Source organism: Nothobranchius furzeri, chromosome 18 (assembly GCF_043380555.1).
Source record: "Nothobranchius furzeri strain GRZ-AD chromosome 18, NfurGRZ-RIMD1, whole genome shotgun sequence".
Taxonomy (NCBI): Eukaryota; Metazoa; Chordata; class Actinopteri; order Cyprinodontiformes; family Nothobranchiidae; genus Nothobranchius; species Nothobranchius furzeri.
The window spans coordinates 44,332,997-44,346,217 of record NC_091758.1 but is presented as its reverse complement, the minus strand read 5'-3'; the positions used below and the strand labels follow the sequence as shown (position 1 = coordinate 44,346,217).

At 45.2% G+C, this 13,221-nt stretch overlaps 1 protein-coding gene across 3 annotated transcripts in view; it reads left to right on the top strand.

Annotated features, from left to right (window-relative positions):
- Positions 1-13,221, top strand: part of eipr1 (EARP complex and GARP complex interacting protein 1) — a 92,510-nt gene that overhangs the window by 60,485 nt on the left and 18,804 nt on the right. The window contains exon 10 of one of the 3 annotated variants that reach the window (XM_054741959.2): positions 3,463-3,755. The exons of the other annotated variants lie outside the window; for them this stretch is intronic. Within the exon in view, the coding sequence (XP_054597934.1) occupies positions 3,463-3,637 (175 nt within the window). The 3' untranslated portion in view covers positions 3,638-3,755. Of the gene's footprint in view, positions 1-3,462; positions 3,756-13,221 lie in introns of those variants that run through there. 3 annotated transcript variants of the gene reach the window in all.

The window sequence follows — 13,221 nt, the reverse complement described above, 5'->3', positions numbered from 1 at the left end:
AAATGCTGTGGCAGGACCTTAAAAGAGCTGCGCCCAAACAAGCGCCTGCAAACCTGAAGGATCTGAAGCACTGTTGTGGAGAAGAGTGGGTCAACATTCCTCCACAACAATGTGGGAGTCTGATGAGGTCAAACAGAAGATGATTACTCAGAGTTATTGCTGTTAAAGGTGGCTCTGAAGGAAAAAAACAACTACTTTGCGTCGTGAGTTGGACTGAAACCAGCCTCTCGGTTTCTAAAACGGGCGTACAGAACGTATTTACTGTGGTCTCTAGTATGAATGGATGCCTTCCGAGTCATTTTCCATAGAAAAGCTCTGGCTCTCCCGTTTAAAACGTTGAAGCTTGTCAGAGGGGCGGGGGTCTGAGTCCTATTCATGACATGCAAATGCCTCACCACTGATTGGCTAACAGCATTGCAACTCTTCTGCTGCCTCCCTTCACTCTTTTTCTTGGTAATGATGTTTAATATCCACATATAACACAAACCTGAACATGGTCTGAGTTGTGGAGTTGCCAATGCTAATGGTTAGCTTCTAGCATCCGAGACATTCTCTGCTCTCTCCTGACGCTAAATCAGAGCAGCGTTCTGCGGTCACGAGCCAAGGTGACTGAGTCCATGGATGCAAATTTTACAGAGTAACACGGAGCTCTCTGGCCTTTTCTGATCTGATTGTTTTCCCCGGCTATTTTCTTTTTTCTGCTTATGCAGGAAATAGGGGTAGAAGACTATTTCAATGTTCAGCATACATGTGAAACTCATGTGTGAACACATTTTTCCTCTGAATAGTTGCAACGCTATTCAAGATGTCGGGAATTGTTCTCAAGCCAGTTTCCACGAGCCAAAGAGCTAACACACATTTGCCTAAAAACCTCCACCAACGACGCGTTTCTGACCAAAACCAACCATCGGACCGTCCGGTTGCCGTCTCACCGAACCGCCGCACTTCCCTGGGTCCTCCACTCATCACACACTCATGCATTCAGCACACCACCGGTGTGAGAGGTTCTCCGCTCAGTAGAATCAGAGAAGGAGAAACAGCCGGCTGCTACCACTTCAGCTTTAGCACAAACTTCCAGAGTCCCAAAAAGAAAATCACCGTTTGAAGTCACGGACAACAAAAGACGTTTGGACCTAGAAAACAGCGACTGGTGTTTAGAATGATGTCGTTTCCTGTGGCGATGTGGGTTCTGGTATGGGGGGCGTGGCCTAGAGATGGTAGCTGACTGTGACTGTGTTTAAAGGCTAGCTTGTTTTGAAATCGCCGTGTTTTGCTGCTGTTTTGTGTCTCTGTAGAAGACTACCTTTAATTCTGCAACTCAACGAGCATCGTGTTTAAAACTAGGACGGGAAAAGGATCCCCTCTTTGATAAAGGTATGAAGGAAGGAATGTGTCGGTTTCTTTCTTCTGGAAACATCTCCGTCTTCTGAAGCACCAGAGGAAAAACGGTAGAAGCTGAGTGAAACATGATGAGCTCCACAGCCAATCACTAATGTTTCTAACATCATCAGTCAGGGCTCCAGTTGTTAAATACAAACAGGGATACGGCCTAATGTGTTTGCATCCCTCTCAAAGATAACAGTCTTCCTTGAGTGCCTCATAATCTTTGGCCTGAATCATCTTAAAATGCTCTTTTTTGCTGTTGTAATATGAAATAATTCATGGAATGGCAGACTCAAGCTCTTGACGTCATATGGGATAAGACCGTGTGTACTCCACTTTTCTCGTGTTTCTCGGTGCCGCGAGGGGTCTAATGAAATAAACTGAGATGCTGTTGTATTTTGAACAGTTGGTTTGATGATCGTTCTCTAAAGATTAAAGCTGCCTGAACCATTGCTCTCATATTCTCTGACACTCAGAAACATAAAAGTAAAAAGGTAAAACATTAATAACGGGGTTCTGTCAAAACACCTCTAATGGTTTGTTCTCCATTTTTTCTTCATAGTGTTGATTTTAAAATAGCAGGTAAATCCTCTGTAATGGTTGCTGCTCACTGCTGTCCAAAGCCGCCACAGTCCAACATCCATTATGGTCCCATTCCTCCTCTCAGCCGTAACTACCAGCTCTTACCCTCAATAGCCGACTCTCAAACACAATTATCAACTCTTCTTCCTAATCACAAGCACTCAGCTTCACTTTTAACCCTTCCACTGCAGCTGTTGACCTGTCCTTGTATGTCTTCCTGTCCATACTGGGCAGCTTGTATGGACCTGTGCCGGTGGTCTGGACCTCTGGGGTCAGGATTATTTTAAAAGCCAAAATAAAAATAGGTTGGAGGTTTTTGGCAGGCAGCCTTCAGTATCTTCAGTGTAGCGACGCAGTCCTGTGTTTTCCATTTCACCCCTAATGCGTCGTCCCTCTGAACCAGCTTCACGTGCCAAGGACCAAATTTCATCCATCCATTAGGGGTGAAGTGGTACGTGCACTAGTATCTGAATTGCTCCGTATGGGACAGATGCATGAAACATGGAAGTATAACTGGGCAGTACTTAATCCAGCTGAGTCCAAATTCAGGATCTGTATCCTCCAGCAGCCATTCTGCAGGACAGAACGCCATAAAACACGGAGCCTCTTCGGGGCGTTGAACGCCACTTTTTACACCACGCAGCTGCTCTCCCGGTCCTCCGAACTGATCCAGTTATGCCGTGTTTCAACAGAATAAAACTTTTATCTTGATTAATGTTACTGTGGATACTTTTCGGTGACATCACTCACTGCCAACGCAGTCGTGATATGCTGGCGTCTGAGCAAAGTCCTGAGCGGGCTGAATTTGTACGGAGACAACAGCTGAGAGGACCGGGACATCTAATCTCCCAGAAGTGACCGTGCAGTTCCGACAGTGCAAGCACACCCATTGGCTGTTAAATCATCTGAAAACACTTTAAATCCTCAGTGTGCCTCGAACCGATATTTGTTAGGATCAATCCGGAATTCCCTCTGAGCCGTTTCTGATTTTCTGTTGTTCTTCGTCCGTCCGGCTGAACGTGACTCTGGAGTGATTGGATTTTTTGGCCCTGGTTCATATGGAGCAGCAAGCCTTTACCATGTCAAATGAATCCAAATGTTGAAGTCACAGTTCCCCCTCAGGACCACTTCATCAGGGGGATTGGGAGGAATTTGGGATTGCAGTGATGTTGGATCGTATTTCTAAACTGTTGTTTATGCTCCCGTTCTTGCAGCAGTGGGAGAAATGTGTCAGCACAGAGCAAGACGTTGGAGTTTTAAACAGATGGTGCGCTTTCTTAACAAAAACGTTGGTTTTAACAACGTTGCTCGCACCTTTTCAAGTTGTGCGGCACTTATAACGAGCTCTTTACGTGCAAAGCTGCGGTGAGAACCATGTAGAAATACAGAGAAGTGTAAAGCGGACTGCCCTGCAGCAAAATGAAGACAGAAGCAACCGTGTTGAACTCGCTGTTCTTGAGCTCTGACTCCAGTGTGTGATGTGTTTACGTGCTTCAGGACTAAGGAGCCTCTGAAAGACAGCGTCGTGTCCACCTACGAGGAGCACGAGGACAGCGTGTACGCCGCAGAGTGGTCCTCAGCAGATCCCTGGCTCTTCGCTTCTCTTAGCTACGATGGACGCCTCGTCATCAACAGAGTCCCCCGAGCTCTGAAGTACCGCATCCTGCTGTGAGGCCCAGGGGTGTAGCATGTGACCTCTGAGCGTGAGAGTCTGGTTTATATGTACATCTGTCTCACTAGCTGCTGTAAAGAATACCGTTGCTGAAAAGCATTAAAGTCAAATATCTGGATTCAAGTTATTTATGAGGGTTTTTGTTATTCTAAAGGACAAATGTCAGGCTCACGGCCCAAAGGCCTCATTCCTGAATGGTTTATCTGGCCGGTGAAATCCGATTGGGTCGATGCAGTTTTCTACTGGAGCCTGTGCTGCTGATGAGAAGGAAGCGGAGCTCTAAGCTGCAGGTTTTCAGCGTCCTCATGCGTACGGCTCAGATTTCCTCTGATTCACCGTTACTCAGTCCTGAAACGTTTCACAGCCTGATCCAGAATAATTATCAGCCTTTTTCTTTTGTCAGGGCATGAAGTACCAGTTCTGTTGCTCCCTATTTCTTTTGGATTTTCTCTTAAGGAGGGATGTTTAGGTTTTTTAGGTTTGAATTTGAGTCGGAGTAGACCCGCTGCTCCTCCACATCAAGAGGAGTTAGGTGAGGCGGCTCGGGCATCTAGTCAGGATGTCTCCTGGACGCCTCCCTGGTGAGGTTTTCCAGGCACGTCCAACCGGGAGAATTAAAGGAAGACCCAGGACACGCTGGAGGGACCATGTCTCCGCTGGCTAGGGAACGGTTTGGGATTCTCTCTCAGGAGCTGGCCCAAGTGGCTGGGGAGAGGGAAGTCTGGGCCTCCCTGCTCAGGCTGCTGCCCCCATGACCCGACTCCGGAAAAGCGGCAGAAAATGAATGGATTTAGAATTGAGGAACGTTTTTGATGTCCTGAGATGAAATGATTTCTATTAACATTTAAAAATACGAGACTGACCGTTATGGTTCTTTCTGTTGCTGTTACCGATGCCACGGTGGTTCACGGTCGGCCGATGGCTGGTCTACTCTGCCGACTTTCTGTGGCAGATTTCTGGACCTTTTCCGCTTTGTTGTTAAAATTTCACTAATAATGACACGAACATTAGCTACGTTTACATGAGCGCAAATAATGGGAATGAATGCCGCATCAGGTCTAAAGTTCTTGATGTAAACTTGTCAGTCGGAATATTCTGATCCGATACAGCCCAATCAGATAGAAATGTAATTCCGCTTGGGAGAGGTGGTTTTGTTCCATCATCATTCCGCTTGACATCCATGCACACACCCATCCGGATAGTTGGAGTAAAATATGGCCGCTGCGCTTGTGTGCCACTTCAGCATGACGTCTTCCCGCCTCCGCAGAGTCTCGGGACAAGCGGAAAACATGGCGGGAGCCTGTGGCTTAGTAAAAGCGATCAGTAAAAAAAAGGATGCGGGTAAAACTGCGAAGACGGTTCATGATGGGAGGACCACGCTAGAAAATAAGAAAGTAAAATGCGAGGGGAAAGACGTGCGGACAAGATGGCGTTCGTTTACAATTTTCTTTCCGGGAAAGACGTCTCTGTGCACGCTCGACCTGTTTAATCAGATTTAAGGCTGTGTGCATGTATACTCACGGCGTGATCGGACCATTTCAGTTGGTGTTCATGTAAACAGAATTAGACTCGGAGAGGGGCAGTTTGGTGCTTAATGTTTATGACCGTAATCAGTTATTGAACAATGAATTAAACCAACTGTGGAAACTCAGATTTGATCACAGTATTAAAATAAAACATTTAACCAAAGTTAATGAACCAAATCAGTAAACTGACCAGAGAAATGTCAGTTGACAAAAATGTTGTGAAACATGTAGATGTTCTTCAGTAACAAGAAACATTTGGCGGCAGCAGAGCTGCCCGCGGAGGTGCCTGACTTTAAATGGGCTTTACTAAAGACGCATATCAGCCGATAGAAAAAAATGATAAATATCGACCCAATGTATTGCCTGACCGATGTATCGATCTGTCTCAATAAAATGTTAAAGCTGTTGAGCGAGGATGGTCAATTGTTTTATTAAGAAAAGGTTAAAAATCCGATGTGATCATTTAGAAATAAAACATCAATACATTCATTTTCATTTTTCTAAAAACTATCTGAGGAGTTTTCAACTTAAACACTCTAAAAAAATATTTACCATTTTATTCATAGTATCTCCTAAACTCTGCTAAAATCTTTCTTAAAAGCTGTAAACTGCCGGTGTCGGTACAGGATCTGCTCGGGTGCAAGATCGGCTCGGGGTCCTTCGACTGCCGATGACGTCAAAGTACGGCAAACCCACTCGGACAAAATACACTACACATCTTTATACTGTTGGAAAGAATTTAGCAGTTTCGTTATTAAAATAATTTTTCTTACGACGCAAGTTTGTGTTTATAGTGGTATTTGTAAAATAAAACACTATGTTGTATTCATAATGTTGAACTCCTCTTTGAGCACATCCCTTGAAGGATCATAGGTATTAGCAACACCTGTGGAATTGTATTTGCAGGAAAGAAGTGTGTCCCGTTTATTGAAGTATTTTGTGTTTAGAGTTTTTGACGTCTTGTCCATGCGTAGTTCAGTTACGCTCATAGCTGCTAGCCAAAACTCTGGAGTTAAAAGTTTTCTGGCTTTACTAAAATACCTGTCTGTACTTATTTGATTGATGGTAGTTTTACTTTCTATTACACTCCAAATGTAATCATTTGGCACGTTTCTAATTCATAATTTGTAAGAATGTAATCGGTGATATTAGCATTAGCATTCCTATGGGTTTTTCCACGTATATTAGCATTGCGCTAACCACTCGCTGCCAAATTGCAGCCTTTGCGATTAGAAAATCTCCTTTTGTCACATCGCAATTTAATTGCACATGCAGTTAATCGTTCAGCCCTAATATACATGCAGCTCTATGCTAAAAGTGTATTTTCAAAGAGGTAATGATGGATTTCTTTGTAAAAGTTGTCCATCTTTCCAACAGAAAGATTTGCCTGGACCAACGTAACGTGATAACAACGTAACGTGATTATGTAACTTCCGTCAGGTTCATGTTCAGCCAATCAACTACTTTGACGTCATCGGCAGTCGACGGACCCCGAGCCGATCTTGCACCCGAGCCAATCCTGTACCGACACTGTCTGTTTTGCTGTACTCACGGACAGGAAGTATGACTCCGCCTCTGGGTGCGCCAGGGTCGCTGCTGCTATGGTGCTCTAGCAAATAGCTTCAGAACTTCACATGAAATAACCGTATGGTGTACGGGCTTGTAAAATGACGTCACTTTGCATTTTCAGTGAAATGGTTTTAATTGTAGGATTTCTTTGACTAATTCATCTTTTTGTATTCTGTGGCCTAAAAGCAAAGTTGGCACCGACCGCCGTCCTTTACTGGCGGCCAATGGTGATTTGTACGTTCGGTAATGGAGGCCTGCGGCTTTGCCGTGCTGGTTGTGTTGCCTGGTTTAGGCTCAGTCGGTCATTAGCCAACAACCAGGCCAGGAAATATGGTTCTGACATGCAGACACAAGATAAGACCTGAAATAATTCAGAATTTATTTAAAACACCTAATAATCATTTAATGTCAAATGGACTCAGCTGGTTCTGACTCTGGGTCGGTGTTCTGGTGATTTCTCCAAGCCCAGGAGGCACTAGATGGGAGCAAATCCCCTTACCCAATGGTTTTGGTAGCAGGAGGTTTGATCTGTTTACATTTGCACAATCAGAGCACACGTCAGGTTTGTGTTTCGTAGTCGTGTTAACACCTGGTGCTGTCTCTGTGTTTGATTCTGACGACAACAGCCACACGAGAGCTGACGGCTTCAGGGAGAAACGGCTTCAATTATTCCTCAGATCTCAAAACTGCTGTTGATTTTCTGTCCATTGATTTTTGAATTAACTTTCTAATAGTTGTATTGATTTCACTGGAAGTGCTTCTGTCCAGGACGGACTAAGAGGCTGCAGTAAATTCAGAGTGTTTAGAAATACTAAACAAAGCTGTGATGCACAGTCATGGACAGCCGATAGAAATACCTGCAGTCGACTTTTTGATTTGTGCTATTTTGTTATGAAGTTCCTCGGTGGTTGCTGCAGTCGCCCTTCTGCATCCTTCGCCCTTCTGCCGTCCGCACGGCCGCCTCTGGATCGGTGCGCGCTGAGGCCGGTCGATAGCGACAGTCCGAGCTTCTGTCATGGCAGACATCATTGACAGGTCTTTTAATTGCAGCTTGACTTCAGGGATCACACACCCACATGTTCAAACACAGCTGGAGGGAGGGGCACGGACACTTCATTAGCCTCGGTCGGTGATGGCGATGCTGTGGCTGAATGCAGGACCTGTTTGTCTGATCAGAGGATCTGTGAGGGGAGGTGGGGGTTCTGGGTGGAGAAAGGTAATCACAGATTTTTGCCCTTCTGGAAACCTGAAATGCTCGTCACACATCCACACGGTTTCTAGCTCCGTGAGGAAAGCTGAGCGTGAGCGGCGTCTCGTGTGTAATCACTGTAATAAAAGTGAGACGGAAACGCAGAGGTGGACGCTCTCCCTTCTTCACAAAGAACACGCAGCAGCAAAGTCGTGACCGATCGTCAATCTGTCTCCTCATAACAGCAGAGGATTTGCATATGAATCGATGGAGGCACCTCTTTAGTATGCCTGAAAGCTTTTCCCAGGACAAATGACATTAACTATGATGCATTGATTGTCTTCATGGGGATTTGGATACATTATTGAAGACGGTTTGAAAGTGTTGCAGGATCTTTCTAGTCAAGAAAACCAAACAAACCAGAACCTAAAGTCTCCCGTATAGAGATCTGATGAAAATGAGTCCATTTAACTTTTATTCATCCCTTTATCGACTACTGGTGTGCATCTCTACCTGCCTCACGATTCGATCTGATTCTGATTATCTGCCTAACGATTCGATTTGAGTCTGAAATGCATCACGATTCTTCACACAAAATTTTTCATTACTTAATAAAAGCAGCAGAATAGTTTTCAATTTCTTTTTGATTTCGAAATCCCTGAAAAACAGAACATGCATCTATTCACTATAGTGAGCAATAATGTTTAAAGTGTGCTGCCTATAATTACTTAAATAATATAAGAAATAATGTTTTCAGTAGAGCAGCTTTAAGATAGAATATTACTGAACTTAAAAATAGTAAACAAATACTGTGTTAAGTGATTCTTTCACATCCAGGATCCCAAAACAGGAATTAGCCCAGACATCCGATTTAAATGTAACGGGTACATCTTTGATTAGTGGTAATGTTGGCCCTGTGTCCCTGTCCGCCTTTCGTGTTTTAAATTGGCGCTAGGGCAACGCAGCGCGCATGTCATTGCAACTCTGCCCCCAGAAGTAATTGTAAAACCTCAAAACTTTATTGTCCTGCATAGACATAGACATAGGGAGAAAATCTCATTATGTCACGTTGCTGCATCGATGCGGAATCATGCACGGCTGAATCGCGATGCGTCTTAGAATCGATCATTTTTCCCACCTCTATTATCGACCCTGGGCGTACGTGGTACCAGGCCCTCTGAGACGGGCTGTTAGGTCCCTGGATGACCGGCGTCAGAGCTCGGTCTGCATGGCAGTAAGTCGGGCTCGTTTCCGGTGAGTGATGGACCCCCCCCCCCAAGGCTGCCTTTTGTCACCAGTTCTGTTCATAACTTTTATGGACAGGATTTCAAGGTGTTGAGGGGATCTGTTTGGGCGGCCTGAGGATCGGGTCTCTGCTTTTTGCTGAGGATGTGGTCCTGTTAGCTTCATCAGAACATGATCTCCGGCTCTCACTGGAGCGGTTCACAGCTGGAATGAGAGTCAGCTCCTCAGTAAAGTTTTCCATCTATAAAATCAGCTCCTCTACATCCGAGACCATGGTCTTGAGTTGGAAAAGGGTAGAATGCCTTCTCCGGGTCAGGGATGAGGTCCTGCCTCAAGTGGAGGAGTTTAAGTATCTCGGGGTCTTGTTCACCAGCGAGGGAAAGATGGAGCGTGGGATCGACAGGCGGATTGGTGCTGCGTCTGCAGTTTACCGGTGGATCTACGTTCCTACCCTCACCTATGGTCATGAGCTTTGGGTAGTGACCGGAAGAACGAGATCGCGGATACAAGCGGCTGAACTGAGTTTTCTCTGAAGAGTGGCTGGGCTCTCCCTTAGAGATAGGGTGAGAAGCTCGGTCATCCGGGAGGGGCTCGGAGTAGATCCGCTGCTCCTCCACATCAATAGGAACCAGTTGAGGTGGCTCGGTATCTGGTCAGGATGCCTCCCTGGTGAGGTTTTCTGGGCACGTCCAACCGGGAGGAGACCTAAAGGTAGACCCAGGACACGCTGGAGGGACTATGTCTCTCACCTGGCCAGGGAACGCCTTGGGATTCCCCCGGAGGAGCTGGCCCAAGTGGCGGGGGAGAGGGAAGTCTGGGCCTCCCTGCCGCCCCTGCGACCCGACCCCAGATAAGCAGCTGGATGGATGTCCTTATCTGAGAGCGCCTTGAGTGGCGGCTCTTGCGGACTGCCTGTATCAGTTTTTGCTCTACATGTTTGTGGGCGTAACCGTGGTCGGGCTGCGCTGCGGAGACAAGTTTCTGTGCTTCAGCTCGCTGGGCCCCGACAATAAAGTAGATTCAGGTCTAAATGTCAGATGCAGTTAGTCCTGCATGTGTGCAGCTTTTTGCTCCATGATGAAAATTATATCTAAAGTTGCTTTACCCTATTTTATGAATATAAAACGTTTTTTTCAGATGAAACTATCTTTAATCGGGTTTTGCATAAACGTTTATTTTATAACTGTTTATAAAATAACCCTTTTTAATTAGTTATTTAATCTTCAGATTTTAGTCCGTTAGCCGGAGATCAAAAGTCAGATTTATTTGCTTTTCCAATATTATTAAATTCTCATGAGGATTTATATAGTTTCACTTAAAAGTGATAAAAGTAACGTTACTGAATCAAGTGTTGTTTTATTTTAGGGTGAACGGCTTCAAAAGCTGAATCCAAGGTTGATAATTTTCATAGAAAACCAGAAAGCCACCTGATTTCTTTGGTATTATTTTTGTTAGTGAATAAAAATAATTCTGGGTTCCTGTTGGGGAGATGTCAATGCCATTTAAAAGCTTGTGTGTCCAATTTTTAACTTTAAATGTTTCTTTCCAGTAGCTATCATCATCAAATCCTGCATATTAAGGACAAATTAGGATTATATTTGTCGTTTCAGTTTGGAGGGATTACAGTGAAATGTCAGCATAAAATAACTGAAATTAATAAAAGTCTAGGGAGTCGCCCGAGGATGAAAGCGCTGCAGCACTCCTCAAACCGACTTCAGTTCTTCTGTTTTTCATTACCGTTGTAGCTGAGTGAGCTCAGCATGAAGAACTTCCTTCAGTCCTTCACAATAAGAGTTTAAAACGAAAACTTCAGTGTCAAAGGGAAGAGGTTTAGTGGCCTGTTCAAGAGGAAGAAGGCTGTTCCAACCCCGCTGGGAGGGGTGGTGGTCACAGGCCGCTCCGTCGTCTCCATTCAGGTCTTTGCTGAGATATTGCAGTTGTTGCAGCAGTGAGTGACATCACTGATCAGCGCCAAAATGCGTCCTCTGAAAACAATACGATGTGGGTCTTTTAGTCAGCAAACAGCAAAAAGACAATCATGTCCAACTGGCACGTGTCCAACGAAGCCTCCACCGTGACCGCTCCAAACGAAGCCATGAAAGGGTCTGGGTGCACGGAGGTCTGCTGGGATTGAACCCTTCAGCAGACGGAGAGAGCGGCCGTGTGGCGTAGAAGCGGTGGACAACGGCCAGCAGAGGCACCGTTTTACGGCGTTCTGCAGGAGACCACACAGCTGCGTAAATGTCTCCATTTTTTTGTCTTGAGTGTTAAGAAATCTAATATAAAGCTGCTTATTTATTTTATTTATGTCTTTTTATACAATTTTACTAACGCCAGTTGTTTGGCAACCTCTGCTGATAATTCTCACTGAGTAACAACCAATCAGCATGAGCTAACCACAGGCCCCGCCCATCAACGCTTCCGGGCTTTTTCCAAGTACATACTCCAGTTCAGGTACCGGATCGGTCGCTGAAATGTCCTGGAAAGTGGTCCTTTTGGGCTGGCCCAGTGAACTGGGGACATTATGTGAAGGTCCAGAAAAATAACCCAGACGTTCCGGTAGAGGAAACGGGTCTTACAGCTCGGAGTCCCACCAAGCTCCCAACCAGTTAAGGTAGCTAGGGAGAGGAAAGTTTGGGTTTCCTGCCTCGGAGACCCGGACCTGAAAAAGTGGCTGACATGGCTTAAACTCGGCGGCTGCCTTCCTGGTGTTCCTGCCCTTCGGGAAGACCCATGGATCTCTAGGACTTGGAACTCCTCCATCTCCTACACATCTTTGGGGGGCAGATCTGTGGCGCCACACTCTCTATTGGACGCTCCTTTAGAGAAACCTTACATAAACAAGCGCGTGTACGCACGCAGGTGCTCACATGGTGCTCTCATAAGGATGAGCATTTTCAGCACATCACCTGTGTGGTGGCTGTGGTTGGCGCTAAATGCACTAGGAATTATTACAGTGTGTTTCTCAGCAAAAATGGTTACTTTTATATGTCCTCATGTAGTTGGTGCAGTCATATGTGGGTCTTGTTGGATTTTTTTGTGCCCCCCCCCTTCTCTCCCACTTCTGTCTCCATGTCCGTTGGTGTTTAAAACAACTCAAAGTATTCCTGACAAAGCTTTGGAATCAGGAAGCTGCAACGCTCCATCTGTAAGAATAAAACTGCAAGGCTTGTCGTCGGCATTCAGACGTCAGTTCTGATTACAGCTGAACAGGACACGGTAAAAAAATATAAACAAATATAATCATGAATTAATTTTATAAACTATTAAAAAAAGATATGGCCTAATTGAGGAAGTTGTACATGGCAAGTCCAAAGATCTTCCCCAAAGGACCTGGAAAAGGATTTGGTAACCAGCAAACGTTCATCCTGCATTAACTGAACACATTAGAGATGCTGGGCCCAGTCTCCCAGAAGTTCTGACCCACTTGACTCAACAGAAGAGGTGAAGCTGAGTCTGTTCTCACCTGAAAGCCAACACTGAAAACATTACAGGAATCTAGTTTGACTTTCTGTAGAACAACATAAAGACTGGAGATGCAGCTGCAGATGTTTGCATCTCACGGCTACTTTGAGGTGAGAAAATGGTGAAATAGCATCGATATTAACTGTCTTCATATTTTCCCTCTGCACGACTGTGTACCGCTAAGAGACGAGTGTTTTGCGTAACATCTTGAATGGAGGTAATTGTACCTGAGGGTCACATGGGTGTCGTTCTCCAAAGGTGGAGGCGGAATTGGATTTGGCTGCTGTGGAAATGAAATAGAAAAAAAATTAGATTTCATTTAATTATTTATTCATGTCAGCTAAGCAATATGGAGCCACCTGGGGTGTCTGTATGTTTGTGTGTGAGCACAGCGTTTCAGGTGATTATTACCTTTGAGAGTCTCACTCATTTGCATGGGGGGGGGGGGGGTATATGACCCCTTCAAATGAGAATTATTCACAAACATGTTGGTCTCTGCAGCAAGAGGAGACAGAAAGGCAAAGAGAAGGAGTGACTGATAGCAGGAGAATGCACCCATGGGAGGAAAGGAGCAACAAATGTGTGTTTAG